This window comes from Acromyrmex echinatior, chromosome 13 (genome assembly GCF_024713525.1).
Source record: "Acromyrmex echinatior isolate Ae372 chromosome 13, ASM2471352v2, whole genome shotgun sequence".
NCBI classification, from domain to species: domain Eukaryota; kingdom Metazoa; phylum Arthropoda; class Insecta; order Hymenoptera; family Formicidae; genus Acromyrmex; species Acromyrmex echinatior.
The window spans coordinates 10,798,441-10,819,085 of record NC_141864.1 but is presented as its reverse complement, the minus strand read 5'-3'; the positions used below and the strand labels follow the sequence as shown (position 1 = coordinate 10,819,085).

The window sequence follows — 20,645 nt, the reverse complement described above, 5'->3', positions numbered from 1 at the left end:
ATACTTATATTATGTATATATATATATATATGTGTAATGCGTGTATCGTACATATATATTATACAAAATGAGTTTTATATGAATAACACATATGTTTATATATATATATATATATATATATTTATATATTTATATATTAGGTGTTGGAATTAATTCGTAGCGTTTTACAAGTGATGGGAAGTACTTTCATTAATGTATTTTTTAATGCTCATGTGAAATAAATAACATTCTTTCATTAAAAAACGCTACGAATTAATTCCAACACCTAATATAAACATATATATTTTAATTATATAACAATAAATTATTATTTTAATTTTCTGGTAATATATATATATATAATTATACATATATTACTTGTTATACATATATTATTTATTATAATTATTTCGATAGTGATAAATCATTCTAACAGTATAATGTAATGATAGTGTCTATTATATTCGGTAAATACAAAAACATTATAATTAATGCTTTAATTAATCAATGACTTTACAAAAATACATTTAATATAGAAATGCAAGTGTCGAGTCATGTTAAAATAATAAATAAATAGAAAAATTATGCGAATTATAAGATCACAGCATTTATCCTTCTCGTTTAAATCACAGATATTTTTTTTTTTACGAAATGTAATTGGTCAGTAACATTTTGCTTATTTTATTTGGTAAAAGGATGTAATGTGTAAAACAATTATCTTCCTTGAACAAGATGTTCTTAGTATTTTGAATGTATACGTTCAATTACCAAAAAATGTGGTCCCAGAGGCAAGCGACTCGTCACCGATGTGGTCGTTCCTTGCAGATATTAAAGTAAATGCGCTATAACGGGTTACAAGGGTTCTCATCCAGATACAGAGTGGTAGAACAAGATCATAAACAGAGTTCTATAGATTCATTATAGTTTCTATGCGTTATCTTACTAATTAATTATTTTATTCATATCTTTATCATTATTCTATTCATATCTGCTTAATGCAATTTTGAAATATCAAATGTAACAAACTGCAATAAGAATTATGTACAAAACATAAAGTTATTTCTGATTAGATTTATATACACATATATATATATATATATATATATATATATATAAATCTTTTCAAAGATTTAAATCTAATTAGAAATTATCTAAATAAATATTTAAATCTAAATTTGGAGTAACTTTTTATTATTATGCGTATAAAAAGAAATAGAGTTTTTCCAAATAATAATAACGACAAATAAGCATTTTAAGATTAGCATTGCCAAAATATTGATTAAATACGAAAAATGCAGATACTTGGGTTTTTAAGTATGTAATTGTCAAAACAAAGTATACAAAGAGTTATAAATATCTTTATTCGTTACACTGAATATATACGCCTCATTACAATCGAGCGCACTTACTCACGATATCTAGAATATAGAAAAAAATATATTCAACACAAAACATTTCCACGTTAATTCACGTAGGAGGAAAAATTTACATGTTGTATAAAAACATGCGTATTGTCCAGTCTTAATGAAAAATCTGTTATAGTTATATGGAAACATTTTACGTTGATTAAGTATTCGATATACTCGATCACGGATCAATCACGTTTACGTGATTATACGCAAACGACGGACGCGCGTGTAGAAATATGATAATATGCTCGCATATTTATATTTATAAAAAAATATATTATACAATGTTAATTCAATAATGGAGAATTTGATTATAAGATCATGATCTTCCAGCGGGAAGAAATCATTCGGCGATCGCGTATACTGAAAAATAATCTTACATTTTATCAGAGTAAAAAAACAAAAGCACTAATTAAATTTAAAATGAAGCTCTATAAAAAGATATTAATCTTTTTGTTCCTTAATAAATCAATGTCACATAAAATCCTTATATTAATCTAAATAAAAATACATAGTATATTTTTTTGCTTTTCTTTAAATCTTATATATAAATAAAAAAGTAAATAAAGAGATAAAGAGAACCTACGTTATATATATATATATATATTATGTAATTTGAATGTCACATAGTAATAGCTTAATCAATACTTATATTATGTGTAAATAGTGTAAATAGCCATCCAATGCAGGATAGACATGGAACATTCAGTCATAATCTCCATAATACTATCATGTTTTAAGTTCATAACACACCGAAAGTTTCCGCAAACACATAAATAAAACAACAAATTGTTCTATTCTCAGCTTTTTTTTTTAAGTATTTATTCGTAAGTTTCATATACTTGTACTTACAATAAAATCAATCGTCATATTGAAATCACATTTAAAAAAATATCTCAATTATCAGATTTTTGTAGGCCTCGCGAGATCATTGTTTTTAGTGCTGAAAGACAAACCGTGCATTCTATCTTTGACAGTCAAGAACATAGCAGTAGATTCACATTTTATTGCCTATTAAACATTACGTTAAACTTCAAATGAATTTTTTTAAACTATCGCTCTTTCAGCTTCCGTCAAAGGAGTTCTGCACATTATTTAACATTAATTTTTTTTCTAATTGCAACATGATTTTTTTTTTTAATTCAATTCATGTCTAAAATAACGGAAATAATTCAGCCATCTTCCTCTATTACGTAATGTAATTGTTTTTTAAAGTAATATTTGTCGTGTAACGACAAATTCTCGCGAAACTCTCATGATTAAAAAAAGCGTTTTAAAATATAAAGCAGTAAAGTTATTAATAAAATGTTCTATAAAAAGTCCCGTTTAGTGACGTTTCAGTCTTATAACAATTAGAAAAAAAATTAAAAAAAATTGTTCTAACTACTTTTTAAAATAATACATTCTTATATAAAAAGAAATAAATGTATAGACGTTTATTTAGTACCATTTTGCGGAAATTTTTGATGTCTATATAGATACAATTGATACCGATTATTATATTAATAGATGTAAAATATGTTTTGTGAAAATATGATATGCTCAAATTCCTCATCCATTTGTCAGCTAATAAGGTAATGTAAAAATATAAATAATATCTGACTGTTGTTTCGCCACAATAATAGAATGGATTACCTGAATATGTATGATGACGTAAAAATTAAAAATGTACGAAGAAATGAATTTATCAACAAGATGCGATAATAAAACTTATGTTTGCACATTTCTAATATTTACTTATCTTAATGCCTTTATAAGTAAAGATATAATAACGATGTATATTTAACAGAAGTGGAACAATTTGCGGAATGCATTATCTTGAATAAGAATGACTATATGCAATGTAGGCATGAAAGTCTCTGTTTCTCTCTTTTTCTTTCTTCCCCTTTCTTCCTTTTTTTTTTTTGCATTTTATCGTTGTCAATTTGAATGGCGATTCCTGATCCTGTACAAACAGAATAGTATGCGTCTACTTAAGCTAACAGGCAGGCAAGCCAGTTAAGATATTACACGATTATGCACAGTTATACGAACAATCGAAGATTAAGGTAGAAGAGGATGATAGTATACTGGCTTGCGACTCTTCTCCATAATGTAGAAAGCTTTAGGTTTGCCATTTCCGGGAAAGTTTTTGTGGATGCTAGTGGAACCCGTCTTAGTGGCGATTGGCGCATAATATGAAGTGGCAGCTTTTTTCCGGTGTTTTTTCATCTTTGGCACAGTGTTCCTTGAGCCGTGAAGTTCATTGCTCAGGTGGATCCTATGCACATTCATATCGTCTAATCTATACGCCTTGTTGCCAAGGTTATTCTTTTTCGTCGACTTGAATTTAATATTGTCGTTGTCGCTATTCGAATAGCTGAGTCTCTTGTCATTATTTCTCATGTGTTTCGTCACTGGTTGCTTTTGATGCAAATGAAGTTGGTTATCGGTGGCGCGATACTCATAACTCTTACTACTTGTATCGAGCGGATAAAGCTTATTCAGTATGGCTTTTGTAGAAGATGTTTGCTGCTGTTTCTTCATATCCTCCAATTTTTTTCTAGCGTCAATTCTTAGTTGACTCAGTTGAAGACGCTTCTTCTCCATCATTTTCTTTACTACCGGTAAATTCCAATGATAAATCTTGGCAGGTTTACCATTTCCTTGAAATCCCATCGGAAAACTTGGGCCGGTCTTAGTAACTTTGTCGTCGTTGACGGATTTGTGAGGCTTCGTAAAGGTATAGTACGGAGGACTAGCCGGAAGTTTCACAATGTAAACGTGGCTGTCACGGTGTCCATGACGACGACTGTAAGGCTGATGTATGCGCGTTTGCGAGCTGAGTCCCGGTGGTTCAGGTCCGGCTAATCGCTTCTTATGATGCCCATCGGGTATTTGAAGAGGTGTCAGTCCAAGTCGGTTTAGAACAGCCGCGTTGCTTGTACGAACCGTCTCGAAACTTTCCTCGGAAGTAGTCGCAGTGACGAGACTACTGAAGAATATCAGTAGTAAGCCACTTGAAAGAAATAGTCTGAAAAAAATCACATACATCATTACGTATTTTTATGTTAACGTAGAAATGAATACAGTAATAAACAAGCAATGCAGCATTAAATAAAAAATCGTTGATGTACGAACATAAGAATAATATCAAATTACAGAGTTACTATATTTATTACGTTGATTTATTAGTTGATTTAAAAGAAATATACAAATGAATTTCAACGACGTCGCAAACACGTGATATTCGCTCGAGTCGGTCTGGAGATCTAGATGAAGAAAATAAAAGATAGAGTTACGCCGACTTAGAAGACGATTCATCATGAGTTACGATTGCCATGTCTCGCGGAACTAATGAAAGAATCATCTAACCGTGCCACCAGGGATTCAAAGGAAGGACTGTGTAAGTCTGACCTCTCAGCCATCTGGCCGCTCATAAATCTGGTTACACGTAGCAAAAATTTTAATGAAAAAGAATTTCAGAGCGTGAAAGTGATGACTCTCTGCCAACAAGGCATAGAGAAATTTTACGATGTGAGAAATCTACAATGTAAAAACATCATAACGATAAATAAGCGTCAATTTGCTCTGTTATTATGAGCCGCACATCGCTGATGAACCGTGCGATGAATTACCCTTCCCACTTAATTACTCGTTACAAGAATAAAGTGTGTTAATCATTCAGTCTTTCTTACACTTTGATGATAAAACACATTATATGCGTCTTCGTATTTTTAGGTGACGTTCAAATCTAAAAATTCAAAGTTACTTTTTACTCAACTCAATAGATGAATGTTAAAATTAACGTTTTATATAACGTTCATCTATAAATTATTTTGATAATTTATTGAAAAAGAAACATTTTGTAGCGATGATTATTTAATAAATTTAATTAATGTTGCTATAATAAGATATATTTTTCTAATATGAAAGAGATAATTTTCCGGATTGAAAGAAGATCCTGGAAAATGAATTTATAACGTACAAAATAAACTGAACGTGTATAAAATGGAGAATACAAATATAGAACTGCAAACAGTAGTTCTGCGTCAAAAAAATAATAAAATATTCAGTAACTTGAGCGACTATGTTTGGTAAGCCAATGTTCATCGGTCTTGGAAGTTGGAACGTCCGTCATGCAATAGCCATAAATTAATATGCCAGCCGGACGACTCCCTCGTTGTGAAATTATTCCTCCATCCAGCAAGGTACTTGACGTGGTCATTCACAACGACATGACGCTCGTGCTGCATCTAAAAGGAGTGACTGGAAAAGAAAAGGTGAAATACGATGGAAGAGGAAAAAGGTAGAAGAAGAAGAGGAAGAAGATTGCTTGTGTGCGAATAAAGGATGAAAATGTTTTTGTATCATTTAATGATTAAAAACAATTAATAAGAGGATGTTTTATACACACACACACACACACACACACACACATATATATATCTTATGTATACAGTCATATTATTCTTACTATTACGATTATAAATAAGATGAAATAAAATTTTTTTTTAATTTTGAGTGGATTTACCAAGAAAAATATGTAAATAATATTTAGATTGCAATAATGTGATGTAATTATTATCTATACTATATGCATAGGATCGAGTCTTCATGGTAGAATGTCAAACAAGGTACGGTCTACCCTCCTACAACACGGTACTTCGAGAACACGGTTTCGATATAACAAAAATTGCGACAGGTCTCATACAACACGGTCTTCCGAGAACACGGTTTCCATATTGCTTGATTTAATAAACTTGGGGAACTCTCATATAACACGAAGTATGTATTTGACCCGGAGACCAAAATCGAATATTATTCCGCTAACTCTGCAGTTTAAGTATTACGGAACCCATTCCCTTGATCTTCATCATTTTTAAGTTTCCTTTAATACGGTTTCGATACAACACAGAATATACGAATCAACCATGTTATAGAAAGATTGATTGTACTCTATTTTATTATAATTATATTATTTTATATTATAAAATATGTGTGATTATTAAATATAGGTAGACTGTCTTCGTTTCGACCTAAAAATATACTGATCAACATAGATATAGTAGCGTAGATATAAAATGCCTTGGTGCTACGTTTTTCAAGTTTGTTCATTATAATTTTAACCTAACTAAGCTTAATATTTAATTAATATCAACTTTAAAATCAATATACATTATAATTACATTTAAGCTATAAATTGTTTTGATAATAAATATAAATATAATAGTAATTGCATGATTAATACATATATTATTAAACAAGATAATACGCAGACTATACGAAGAAAAAAAAAAATCTTCTTTTTTGTACTCGTTCAAGACTTTATTCCGCGTTCAAGTACAGAAAAGCATTTGGACATTCGAGGAAAACAATGATGCCGTCTTACAGGAAAGTGCAGCAGCTCGGAAGAACGCGGAAGAGGATCCGTTGCTCGAAGAAGAGAGTTCAGATTAGCCTGACGAAGGGAGAGCTTCAGAAGTGTGAAGAAGAAGAATAAGAGAAGCGAAAAGTAACCACGGAGTGGCGAGCACGTGCACGTGCATATAAGTATGCGTGAGAAAAGCTCACAGTTGGAAATCTAACGTATTGGCGAAGAGATGGAAAGGCAGAACGCCTGGCCAGAATGACGGATGAAAGGGAATACCAACGTTGGCGTCTCGTGGCGATCGGAGATTAATCTTCATGATCATCCGTTCGACCGTTCGACCGAAGTGGCAGCAGCGCGCGAGCTGCCCGTTTTACCTCTATCTAGTAATCAACGGATCATTAAATGATTTAACTCTCTTCCGAAAGTTTCGCTGCTCTATAAATATGCTATTCGACGACCATTGACGACCTCGTATTTCGTCAATGTACGCGTGAAGCGTGTTAATCGTGTTTGTTCGGTCATACACGAGGTATTTCAAATATTTATTGAGAGACCCGAGTTTAAGGTCTATGACCTTTATGCATGAGGTGTGAAAAACACCTTTCAAGAGAAGTTGCTTCAACGGTCATACGTTTGTGGATCATCATATTTCGCATATTCTTGCTATGTAGTAGATAAGTCTCTGATCTTTGTATATCTCGTACGTTAGATTTATACAATATATTACACGAATATAATATCTGTACTCATATATGTAGGTAAATGATATTATATTTTATATACTTGTAGATAAGGTATGAGACAAAGCAATCTTAAAAAAAAAAAATGAGAAATTTATCAAAAGATACATAAGATAAGTTAAAATTGAATCTGAAAGATCCTCCATCCTTGTGTGACTCATAATATATATGAGATAATTTAAGTGTTATTTATAACCATTTCTTATAATGACCGTGAACTTTGTTAGAGAGAACGAAACAAAGTGTACTCTATTCTCATAAATTTCAATACACCAAATCTAATGCTTGGGTCTTAACAAGAATTGCATTTATCATTTTAACATGATGTAATTAATTCTTCCAAGACAGATCTTATTATCCATCATGTATGAAACTGATGAAATCTCTTCGTTTTCAAACCTGAGATAAAGAAAATTAATTGATAGAGATCTGAACTTTAATTTCACGCGATGGTGCTTTTCAGATTGTACTTTGCACTATGTTGTAATTTACAATGTAATTTACAATGTATATGTACCGTATATAATTACATAAAGAAGAACTTCAAATCATATTTTCAAGATTTGTTCTAAAAATTAAAGTAAATAAAAAAAAAAAATACAAATCCAGAAACATCGATATTTTTAAATCTTGTCTCAAATACCGTTACTTCGTTCGATAATTTTATTTGCGACGTAACACAAAAAGTTTCCAATCGTTAAATCCTCCAGGCAAAATATTCGTTTTTTGGCACTTGTTGCGCCATTAAGGAAACAACCTTTTGGATAAACATATATTCCACGTAATATTCTTCAAAACTAAGCACGCAAACCCAATTACGTCAATTATTAACGAATCGGTGCACGCTACAAATTACTCTCTTCGATTCTCTTTAGCCTGCTTTAATTTATTATATATTTTCTTCTCTTGTAAATAATTTGAGAATTTAATCATTCGTTAATTATTTTCGCAAATTTACAACTCACGCAAATATCTTTAACGCGAAAATTAAATTATACCCCTCGCGCAAAAATAAATTATAAGTATATAGAATGTTGAATCAAATATTAAAAATTATTTCTGTAAATCCATATAAACAGTTTTTACTGCTTTTAGTATTATAATTTAGGGCATTTTCATTTATAATAACTATTTACCAAAGTTTGTAAAACTTTGTTCAAAACTCAACGTTTTTGCAACAGGCAGTTGTCTTTTTCTGGTATCTGAAAAGGTACTTAAAATATAAGCAGCAAACCGGTTGACAACCGGTTTGGTTACTCTAATAAATTAAGAAGAATTTTTATGTACTTTCTATATGAAGTAGATAAGATAAATCTATCATTTTTTATGTTGTGATTAGAAACGTCAATATAAAAGCGTATGAATAACCAAGATTATTCCTTATCGTTTTAAAGCTAAGCCAATTTTTATAGATGTTAACGTAGATACTTTCCTGTAATTGTACAATCTATGTAATTATACAATAATAAGATTTCGACAAAAATAAATGTATTACTTTATTTGAAACAGAAAATGTCATTAGATATGTCGCGCATCTTATATTAGAAGCAACAAGAAGTACCTATTATTACTACAAGTACTGCGATCAAGCTAATCATTTTGCATCATTGTTGGTGAATAGGCTGCGTAAAAAAAAAGGTAAAAATCGATTTCTCAAGCAAGAAAGAATGAATTCGAGGCTATAGTAACCGTTGGAACTACATCATCGATTTCGTGTCGTGTGAACCTTATATAGCACTGGCATTCCCTCACGGCTCATTAAATCCACAAGCCACTGCCAAGGAACGACATTGGCGGGCAGACAGACGTAAAAGAGAAGAAAAAAGGCTAGAACGAAAGCCGCGGAAAAAATATGGATAGCCGCACATACCCAGGCAGACGTGTCCTTAACTTCCATGCGGATCTTGAATGGAAGGAGCACGGAAGTAAGGAACGACATACTTCTTGCCGTTTGCACCGAAGATAATGATGGGTGCGAGAGGAACGTTCAGTAAACGTATTAGCGTGAATGACTCTCGTTAGGAAGAGCTGCAATAATTTTCCCATATAATCAAAGATGCTTTAATCATCGCAATCAACACGCGCTACGCTTTATCATCCTAGAATTAGTTCAACTATTAGAGTCGTGTGGTACGCATTATTAATTAATTCGAAAAATCGATTCCATTATTCTTCCACTTCTTTCACTGCGATTAGTAATTTATTGCTACCCGCGTTATAGCTTTTTGGATTACGACCGTCAATGATATTTATAGCGGAAAAATTTCATGTTTGATATTATATAGGATTAATAAAAATCCGAAGTTATGTAAGATTTGAATATATTTGTATAATCGCGTGTGTGAGTGCATATAACGTTTTATATTTAAAAATGTGTTATAAATATTGAAAGGATATGTCTATACATATATATATATATATATTTACTTACATATATATAAAAGTAAATGGAAAAAAAGAAGTTGTAGTTCCTGAACAAAATAACGAAAGCCACACGAAGCAGACTTAGGTTCTCTTGACCATTGTTTCGGTCACGTAGCCCTTCTGCCGCCTACGTAGAAGAAACTCGAGTATCTCAAGTATGTAATCTCACGCATTGATCCTCTACCTCTAAGGATCGAGGAAACCAAGTCTCAGGAGGTTGCTTTCCTCGACTTGGAAGCTGAAATTTCACCAAAGCGAATCTCTGACGGATATTCTGCGTCGCTAGACGTACTAATTGGCGCAGTTATATGTTCGTGGAGATACACGTTTCTCTAATTAACTAATTGGATTACGCAAGAACCACAAACATTGCGTTGTGATCTATCACGAGAACACGACAATTATATTTTACGTCCTGTTACGTACGCTGACTTGTTGTTATCGTTTTAATCATAAAAAAAAGAAATTATTTGTTAACAAGCGATGACGATCATCACAAACTTGTTCTAAATGGACGTGGACAATCCGGAGATTGGAATCCTGGCTAAGTTGTATAATTGGATCCAGTGTGGATCCAGATCTAGACTTGAACTTGAAATCAGATGTTGCTTTCTCTGTGCAACGCAGCGTTGCCAAGTTAAGAGACTCTTAATAAGAATTTTATTATTGAAAAAGGACAATGTTTAGTATATAATCTCTTAATTACTTTTGTTTTATTTAAACTTTTAATTAATAAAAATAAAATAGCTTCCAAAGAATTTCATAAAGACAAATAAATAATGTATAATAAATACAAATGTACAAATAAATCAATAAAGACTTGTAAATTTTGCATACCTATATAATTTATTTATATAATTCTTTTCTGAATTATCTAAAACACACACACACACACACACACACACACAGAGAGAGAGAGAGAGAGAGAGAGAGAGAGAGAGAGAGAGAGAGAGAGAGAGATGTGTAAAAAATGTATAGTAAATATAATATCTTTTTTTATTTATTTGCAATTTCGAGTTGACAATATTAAAGTGTCAGTGAATAATAAAGAGATTTTCTAAATCAGTTTTTAGTAATTATATTTGAATAAATTAATTGAATTCTCAATCATTTTTCTCATCTATTCTCTTATTTGCCTTTTTAAAATAAATTATTTTTAAATAAAAAAAACAAAATTTTTGACATTAATTATATTAATTCATTTAAAATGTATATCAATATGTGTGTTAGTTTCAATATGATTGTTGGTGTTTTTATCAGTACTAGTAAATAGATACAACGTCAGTCAATAGATAAATGATTTGATTTTAAGAGTTTCTGATATTATTATGTCGTTTGATTTATTTTAATTTCAATTTTTGAAAAATGCAAAACATGATTACAGTTTTTAGTAATGTAAAATTAATTCAGAAATTTGTATCACTAAATAATTGTATTACTAAATAAGAACTAATCTAAAAATATATGAGTACAATGAAATGCTAAGTCATATAAACGCAAGTAAATATAATATTGCACATTTATCTGCTAATACTCTACACACACATTATAGTAATCTTTTTTATAAAGAATGACTATAACAATTGTTGCGACGTAGACATCTCGTGGTATACATCAAGAACGTGATGAACGTAAAGAACTGTTTTAACGGAGTTCCTTGTATGTCGGCGCCGATCAGACGAGGAAGTGTGAATGATCTCGAGAATCTCGATTCTCACGGTCACCATTTTCCATTCTACTCGAGCTTCCGCCTGTTCGCACGCAGGTGCGATTGCATACTTTTGATTATTGCAAGAGACTACAAAAATGAGAAACAATGTGCCTAATATAGAAATTAAACAGCTATAATTTAATAACAAATTTCATTTCATCAATTAATTTATCAATCTTTATTACAATTTTCAGCAATTCTTAGAGCGTGAAAGATACAGAAAAGATGTATTTTATCTATCATAAATAACAAACATTAAAAAGCTGTAAAGGGACGAGCATATAAAAATGGAATCTGAAACAACCTGCAGCTATGAAAGAGACATATTCAATATTTTTTCTTTCTTTGCTGCTTTCTTCTCGCCATCTTCTCGATTTATCCTAAGATCTTCTCCTCTTTTATCCCCTCTATTCTTTTTTTTTCTTTCTGCAAGTTAGTTATCACAAGATTTAATTTATGGTCGATCCACGCACAATCGAGCCGATACAAAAAAACAGAGGAAGAATTTAACTGGTCTACTATTTACATATCTGACTCTAATTAGCTAAATTACCGTTTTAATTCGCTAAATATATGTTAAATATTTTTTTTAATATGTATTTGCATAGAAATTCGCAATCTGATTACAAGATTCACATTTACATTGTGGTTTTTACAGTACTTTTAACAATAAACGTGCAAATAGACAGAGAAGAAAATATAAAGTTTCATACAAATATATTCTCGAATACTCATATTATTATATATATATATATACAAAATCTAATTGCGCAGTCGGAAATCTGTACAACGCCTAAAGGCATCCAGACCCAAATCGTTAATTTTGCGCTAAGCCTAACCCTGTCATTACGTATCTTCGGCAATAAACTTTGATTATACGTTTTGCACCGCAGAGAAGGAACGCCGAGAAGTAAGCTCAAAAAAGAATGAAAGAAAGAAAGAAGAGATGCGAGACACCGTTATCACCGATAATTGGAGACGTAAGATATACGGCTTCAGAGGAAACGATTGTTCTTCCTTCTACCATGTCAAACTTTTTAACCATCCAAATTTGAAGCTTAATAATGATACGAAAATATAAAATTTTGTATTCTCTCTCCCATCTCTTTCGCGATAAATTATCACCTGGAAAATCTCTTTAAGCTGTTATCATGTCATAAAGTTTAAAGAGATAAAATGAATACGTGAGATGACGTGGAAGAAATTAACGGTTAATCGATAATCTACCACGCCACTTTATCTATCGTTTTGCGGTCAATTGGGTTCTATCACGTAATTCGAAAACAACAGTATTTTCGCAGCGACGATTTGTCGATCACGACGGTTCAACAATCTCGTAAGAGGTATACTGAAGTATCTATCAAATGGCACTAATGGCCATGTCAAGCAGCGCGTGCGAGTCGAGAGCGTGCACACGCATAATACTTGAGTACACGCACGTGCTCGTATCGAATGATCGTTCAGGAACAACCTATTGATGCTTATTAAATCAATGTCAACAACCAGCATTTAAATATTAACTTTGGATTACAGTTTACTTGAATTACAGTTTATCTCTTTAAAAGCAGCAGTGTCTTCAATAAAATTACTATCATAATCAAATATAAATTTTCATTGAAACAAACAAAAATTATTTTAATTGCATATTTTAAGAAAAGCGTGTTGTGACAATTTTCCGTTCAAAGCTATTATAATGAATCGCACGTATAATTTGCATTTGCATAACTTCAATTATTGAAGGTTCCTTTTTTTTTTTGTTTATGTAAACAACGTAAAATTGTGTTCCTCTAGTTTAACATTTAAATATCAATGTATCACGTAGAAATTTCGTAATCTGAATAATTGTAGGTGCTGAAAATATCCATTTATTTGTTTGAATAGGAAAATTTACGCGGTCGTTTCCCACATTCGCTCCGCTTTGTGACTGCTGAAATATTCATGAGTGAACTAGTCAAACGAGGATGTACCCGCGGATGTACATGCATTCTGAACGAATCGCAGACTCTCTGCTTCTTCTCTTTCCATCCATATCGACTCTTTGACCTCAGCACCATTCTGCATAACGGTGCATCGGCCTGGACGTTTGCCTATTATGTCACTATATATTCGTATAAGGATGTTGTACGCACCATAAGCTAACTACAATCTAAACAGAAGTTCCTGGAATTTTCTAAAGAGACGATCAATCTTCGCGACGCGATGAGAAAAATACGATTCGTGTCCAACTTTAACGAGATTCAGTCGCAGCGAATATATAGTGACTCCCATAAGGGTAAGGAGGATATATAGGCAACGAATTAAATACAAGAAATTGCATACATTATTTTCTTTGAATGCATATTAAATGATGGTTGATACAAGTATAAAATGATAATTATTATTATATTTATTATATTTATATTCTATTATATCTAATATAAAAATAATATCCAATCAATATATATGTATATGTGCTATTATAAATGAGAATGTTTTTTAAAAGAATCTATTTTCAATTTGGAAGAATCAACTATATCTCTATCCTCATCGTCGTAAACGTAATAATGTTACCACTACAGGATTTAATATGCGTCAATAAAATTGTGGATATATACATCGTATATTCATCGTATATTCATAGACACAATTATAGCTTGCAATTATTTCTACGCAGGAGCATCGTCTTTCTTGAGCTTCGAGTATGTACGATAATCCTATACCAGACGATTTATTTACGATTCGTTTCATATGAGGAGAATTTCTGTATTTGCATCGGCATGCTGTCTCTGATGTTCACTTTACCGACTAATTGCTATTATAATTATGATTGGATATGATTTTACGGAAGAAAGAATAGTTTTATCTTTATTGTGTCAAGGTGAAGATAACAAAATTATAATATATTTCTTTATCTGTATATCTGTGTATTGTAGATATATGTATGTATATATGTACATATTATTTGTAGATTGTGATTTTTTTGTAAAAAAAAAAGTGTATATTTGCATTCCCGTATTTTATTGATTAAATGTATTTTGATATATAAGTTCATAGCATATTTAAATATTAATTGTAAACAAATTCAATTCTCACAATATACTGGAAAGTAAAAAACACTAGAAAGAAGAAGAGAAAATAGAAGGCAAAGATGATATTAACGATGACGGTAATTACAAAGAAGAAGAAGATGAAGAAGAAGAAGAAGAAGAAGAGTGAAAGAGAAACATTTGAAATCAATAAAAATATACGTGCTCGCATTACTTGCGTTCCGATCGGTTACACTGTTAGCACGCATTTGCACTCTTATTTATGCGTCTACTTATATATATATATATATATATATATATATATATATATATATATATATATACGTCGCAGACAGCACATATGTATTTGCCAGGCACGTAATATATCGCACGTTCCAATCGAAATGCCACCCCATTTCTATTCGCCGCGCTTCTTTTTTACTCAAGGATTTCCCAACGAATAGACCTGCAACTTGAAAACGGTCTTAACTGTTCTATTTCTTCTTCTCTCATACACAATACGTACAAATTTAAGGAATATAGTATATCCATATAATTTTTATAAAGATGTTCGAGATATCTGTTTTTAATGGGCAGTTTTTAAAAATACTGATATAAATTTATCTAAAAATTTAGCTAGATCTGAAACTAATTTTTAGATCATCTAAATAATTATACACATATATATATAGAATACTTGAGCATTATTAATAATGCTGCAAAAAGATTCTAGCAACTAGTTTAAGCATCTTATACGACACTAGATATATCCTGGAAACATCCTTAGAGCGTAGAAAAGTCTTCAAGATGTTCCTTAGATGTTCATGATGTATGAGATTGTACACAATTATTTTGATAGTTCAAAATTATTTTCAGATCTGTATCTAAATAAATTTTAGAAACTTCAATAAGCTCGTTTCTTCGTACTTATTATGCATAATGTGATTAATTAATAATTATATTAAAAATACTCTCTCTCTCTCTCTCTCTCTCTCTCTCTCTCTCTCTCTCTCTATATATATATATATATATATATATATATATATATATGAATATTGTAAAAGAAAAATTGCTTCGTGCATATATGTTTTTTTTTAATATTTTATGTGTATGGAAAAAATTAATTAACCTCTTTTTATAACATTTATCTCATCTTAAATAGAATATTCGTGTGTATCAGTATATATAATCTATTACACATCGCATAGCCATCTTGCCCGAAATCCATTCGTGTTCTTAAATAAAGAAACGTGAAGGTAATTAAGAGCAGGTACTAAATTACAGAGAAAAACTTGTCATCGCGAAAAGTTTCCATCGTTCGTATAATAATCCACTACGGAGATGTTTACGCCCTTGACATGCACACGAAAAGAAAAATGAACGCGCTCTGCATGTTTAGAACGCGCTCGTAGGAGTTTCTTTGGGTCTATGCACTTGCATCACCTTCCTTCTTTCGCTCATTTTTCCCCCTCGCAACGACGCCTATAGTCTTTTCCACCCTCTGTAGTCGGTGATTAACACACGAAGCGGATGGTGCCCTTATACCGGCGATTGCCTGCACGGAGAAAAATGACACGAGCGAGTGTGTATTAGCGCGTGGACAACCCCTAACAAAAAGGAAAAATGCACTTGTACCCTCATAATGCCAAATTACATGGCCTCTCGGAAATTCGTCGCGCCGATATAAAGCATGTAGTTCTCGTCAGATATTAGTTTCAAACGGCGCGACGTCACGCTATATATATATATTAGGTGCGCAACTAAGTTCTCGCTGTTATTTTGATGCATTTTCATCAAAATAACAGCGAGAACTTAGTTGCGCACCTAATATATATAGCGTGACGTCATACAACATTTTTGTATAAATAATTAAGTACAAAAGATACTTGCATGTGATTATTTCCTGCAAGTGTAAAAAAAACTTTAATACATATACCATACATTAACATTTAATAACTGAAAAGTGGATAAAAATGTATGATACGTGTATTAAAGTTTTTTGCATTTGTATTTAATTGTTTATTACAAAAAAAATGTTATAAATTCGAACTTTTTCTAAATTTCTAAATAAATGTAAATAATACGTAAAAAATATACGCGGTCGATTTTTCTTTTCTCTTCTTTTATTTGTGTTATCCCAGCGGTACATTCGTAATCACTTTTTTACATTTCTTCTTGATATATACGTACCGTTATTCGAGAAGCATTGAAGCACGATCTCACTTGAGATACTACATTGTATCGATATCAAACCGCCAAACTACGTTTATTGACCGTCACCACGCTTTATTAAGGCTGCGAGCATCGGACCATGACGGACTGATCGATGATGCGGTCAGTGATGTAATTGAAAATACGATCGCTAGGTCTCCGATCTACGTGTAAGGGTGGCGCAAAAAAAAAAAAAAGATGGAAGCTTATAATGACGATTTACCCATCGTGTAATTCGAAAGCCTTACAGCAAACAGTCCCGATCAATACTTTCTTGCGTTTGCCTGATTCCATTCCAAGTTAATATCGACATACACCGATATATTTTCGACGTTATTCTACGCAATCTAACGTCTAACATAATAATTCAACATTGAAAGTGACATTTAATTCGATAAGATATTTGGCAATGACTTTTTTCAACTTTTAAATATATAAGATGAAAAATTAACGCCTTAATAAATATAATTGTTACATTAGGGCGTTATATCGTACAATAAAAGCTGAAAGTAACCATCTGTCTCGTTGCCTAAAGCCCAAAGAAAAAGAATGCAGCAGAGCCAGGCGCAATAAAGATAAAAAGGAAGAGAGAAAAAATGATGAAATGAACAAGAATAAGCGAGACGGAAACGGGGTGAGGAGAGAGAACGAGCGGAGTCCGGCCAAAGAGGCGGAAAGTCAATATTGCGCGCGATGGGATACGTCGGAATTATTACTGTATTAAAATTTATCGGATATCGGAGGTGCGTCTGGTCTGGGTAAACTTACTTCATCGTGTACGCATACATCGTTTATGGGTTTTCCAATATCCTCCGCATCGCAGCAAAATGCCGAAATTCCGAACGAATAGGCAGTAAATGTGTGCTAGGTCTGTTTTTTTTTTGCAGTTATTTACTGAGATTCAAACTCTATCAATGCGCGAATGCCACGTGCGTTTGACTGTCAATTTCAATTCCAAGCAGAATTAATTAAAAGACTGGCCGTGCCTCGAATTGTTCCTGAATTTACACATATATATATTTAGTTTTCAAAAAGAAAAAATTGAAAGATTTTTATTGTAAACTGTATATTTTAAAAGATTTCCAAATTATGGATTGCATATAAAAATCTATGGCGAGTAGAAATTTTATATATATGTATCAAAACGTGAGTATTAAACCTTTGTACAAACAATACGTAATAAATACGTGAAATCTAGGTGTAGCAGGAAGTGTTCATGACGTTTACATTGAGTACGCTTGGAACGTGCTTTAGAGAGGTATACGATATGGGGAACGTCACTCAAAGTGCCAATAATGAATATAATTCTGAGAATATTATTGGTAACATAAAATATATAAAATTATACAGTTGGAAAGATCGTGTTTTTAGAAAACCCATTTTATTCTGATCCAGCAAACAAGCTGACGATAAATATCGTCAGTTATAATTAAATTAATTATTGTCCCCCTTTATAAATTTCTTTCATACATAAATATTATACATGACAAGAAAATAATTTACAAATAACTTTTCAGAATTCTTCATACGATATATCGTATGAAATGTATCAATATTTGAGTAAATTAAAGTAATACTTTAAGAAAATAGACAAAAAGAAAAATTTTACTTTGGATTAAAAGATAATCTTAGGGTAACGTTTTAAATTAAATTAAAAGAGAAAATCTTACCTAAATTCTTTACACATATTTTTCAGCGATTTTATGAAGGAAGCTCACAATGATATTGATGTACTGTGTTGATATTGCGCAAAAGTGAAGTTTCAATGAATATATTTGCAAAATTTGCACTGAAACACTAAATCGTCACAAATCCGGTGTAAACGAAACAAACGCGCGACAACGACTGGATTCCAATCCGCTGGACTCTCGCTGACACCAGACAGAACGAGTACGTGAGTGGAGTTGCACGAAGTACGTCGGTAAGTACCGAAGGTGGCCGAAGTTTCATTTGAAAAACTGATTGTCGCAATCCTGTGAGTTCCTTCACTTATAAATTTTACTATGTTTAAATAAATACTATGTAATTTTAAACAGATTTCGCCGTTTTTCATTACATTGTATAAATTTATATATATTTTTTAATTTTGACCTAAAAAAATTTATTCATTTCAAGCAATTTTGAATAGATGTAAAAATTATATGTATATTTATATAAGAATTTCCAATCTTTCGAGTCTTTAAAAAAAATTTAACAATATACATTAATCTATGAGACCCAGCAAAAAAATCAGTTGCAGTTTAAAAATTATAAATCTGAAGGACGTAATACAACGTTTGAAAGAATCAGAAATTATACAGTGTATAGTAAAAAATTTTACATGACTGAAGTATTATTTATGATATACATAAAAATTTTAAAAATATAAATATATAAATCTTTTTCATAGATAAATTCTTTTAAAATATCAGACAGTATTTGAGAAATATCTTGTATACAATTTACTCTATGTATCTTTTTTTAATCAAATGGATTATTAAATACGATCATAATTGATAAACAAAACAAAAATTTTCGGGTATCTCAACACGATTATCTTAACAAAATATTCAATTTATTAAAATTTCCAAGTGACTTCTAATTTACTAAATAATATATTCCAATAATTTATTAATAAAATGTTCAAACAACACAAAATCAAATCGCGTAAAAAAAAGTCTAGAAACCATTACAGTGAAACAGCAATAGAATCTAATAACCTCTCCTTATCAACATCAAACGTCAACAGCACTGCGTGAGTAATATAAACGATGATGAAATCATGAAATGTGTGAACAAAACTATCATTTATAATAATAACATATAATGTTTTATTACACAATTTAAAATATATTTTATTCATATTATATAAATATATAAAATTTTATTTAATTTTATAATTTACTTTTTAATTTTTCTTTCAGATGCTCTATCAGGAAGTCAAAATGTATATCCCCAACCATTTCATCAGTATCAAACATAAATTACAAATCATCTATGATGGTCGAATACCCACAATTTATCACAGAAGCGCCTAAAAATGCAGCAATACATTTTGGACATTTTTATGGTCTTTGGAATGATGTAGAAAAAGTATATTCCAATAATCAATGGAATAATGATTTTACAAAAGAAAAAACAGCGATGATTAAGAGACCACATCGATTAGAGTTTACTAGGCAAATGGTACATAGGTAAAAAAAATCTAAAAGTAATAATAAAAAATATTTGTAAATTTCGAGAAAAAAACTTTTTTGAACTGAAAATTTTTCTTTGTCAGATTGGAAAAAGCAACTAACATGAAAGATTACATGCGACAAGTATCGGTTCTTTTAAAGAAGACAGTAGAGCCACCCAACTTTAAATTGAATCAACTTCCACCTAAAAATTCAATTCCTAACGGAACTCAAAGTTCTTCGGATTATCCACTCTGGTACAAGGAGCCTTATAAGCTATCATTAGTATTCTCAAATCCTATTGCTCAACTAAAAGCATAAACATTTGAAGAATTTGTTTCAGTCAATATGATATTTATTAATATAGAAAGATTTATAATAGCTGTAATTAAACAATATTTGCGCAAATGAAATCATATTATTTTTTATGGAATTAAAATTTCTACTTTATCGATTTCGACTTTATCAATCAAGATTAATTAAAAAAAAACTTCTTTCGAAATCGTTATTTGTTACAACATTTGATATAATCATAAATAATCTATCCTTCTTTCTAAAAAAACATAGTAATTAATGTTATAACGGTTCAGTTATCGAGTATTATCCAAGTTGCAAAATCGCGAGACAGAATTCATTTCAGTATTCATTCTGGCGTGCT

General features: G+C 31.1%; 2 protein-coding genes across 2 annotated transcripts; one reads left to right on the top strand and one right to left on the bottom strand.

The window, feature by feature from the left end:
* Nucleotides 1-1,317: 1,317 nt before the first annotated feature.
* LOC105149307 (uncharacterized) lies at nt 1,318-18,698 on the bottom strand. The gene is made up of 2 exons (XM_011061621.2): nt 18,503-18,698; nt 1,318-4,401 (listed from the first exon to the last, which is right to left on the bottom strand). Exons 1-2 carry the CDS (start codon nt 18,517-18,519, stop codon nt 3,432-3,434), a joined length of 987 nt encoding a protein of 328 aa, XP_011059923.1. The 5' UTR covers nt 18,520-18,698; the 3' UTR covers nt 1,318-3,431.
* A 130-nt stretch (nt 18,699-18,828) lies between these two features.
* Nucleotides 18,829-20,439, top strand: LOC105149320 (hypothetical protein). The gene is made up of 3 exons (XM_011061647.2): nt 18,829-19,566; nt 19,736-20,005; nt 20,092-20,439. Exons 1-3 carry the CDS (start codon nt 19,451-19,453, stop codon nt 20,306-20,308), a joined length of 603 nt encoding a protein of 200 aa, XP_011059949.2. The 5' UTR covers nt 18,829-19,450; the 3' UTR covers nt 20,309-20,439.
* Nucleotides 20,440-20,645: the final 206 nt, after the last annotated feature.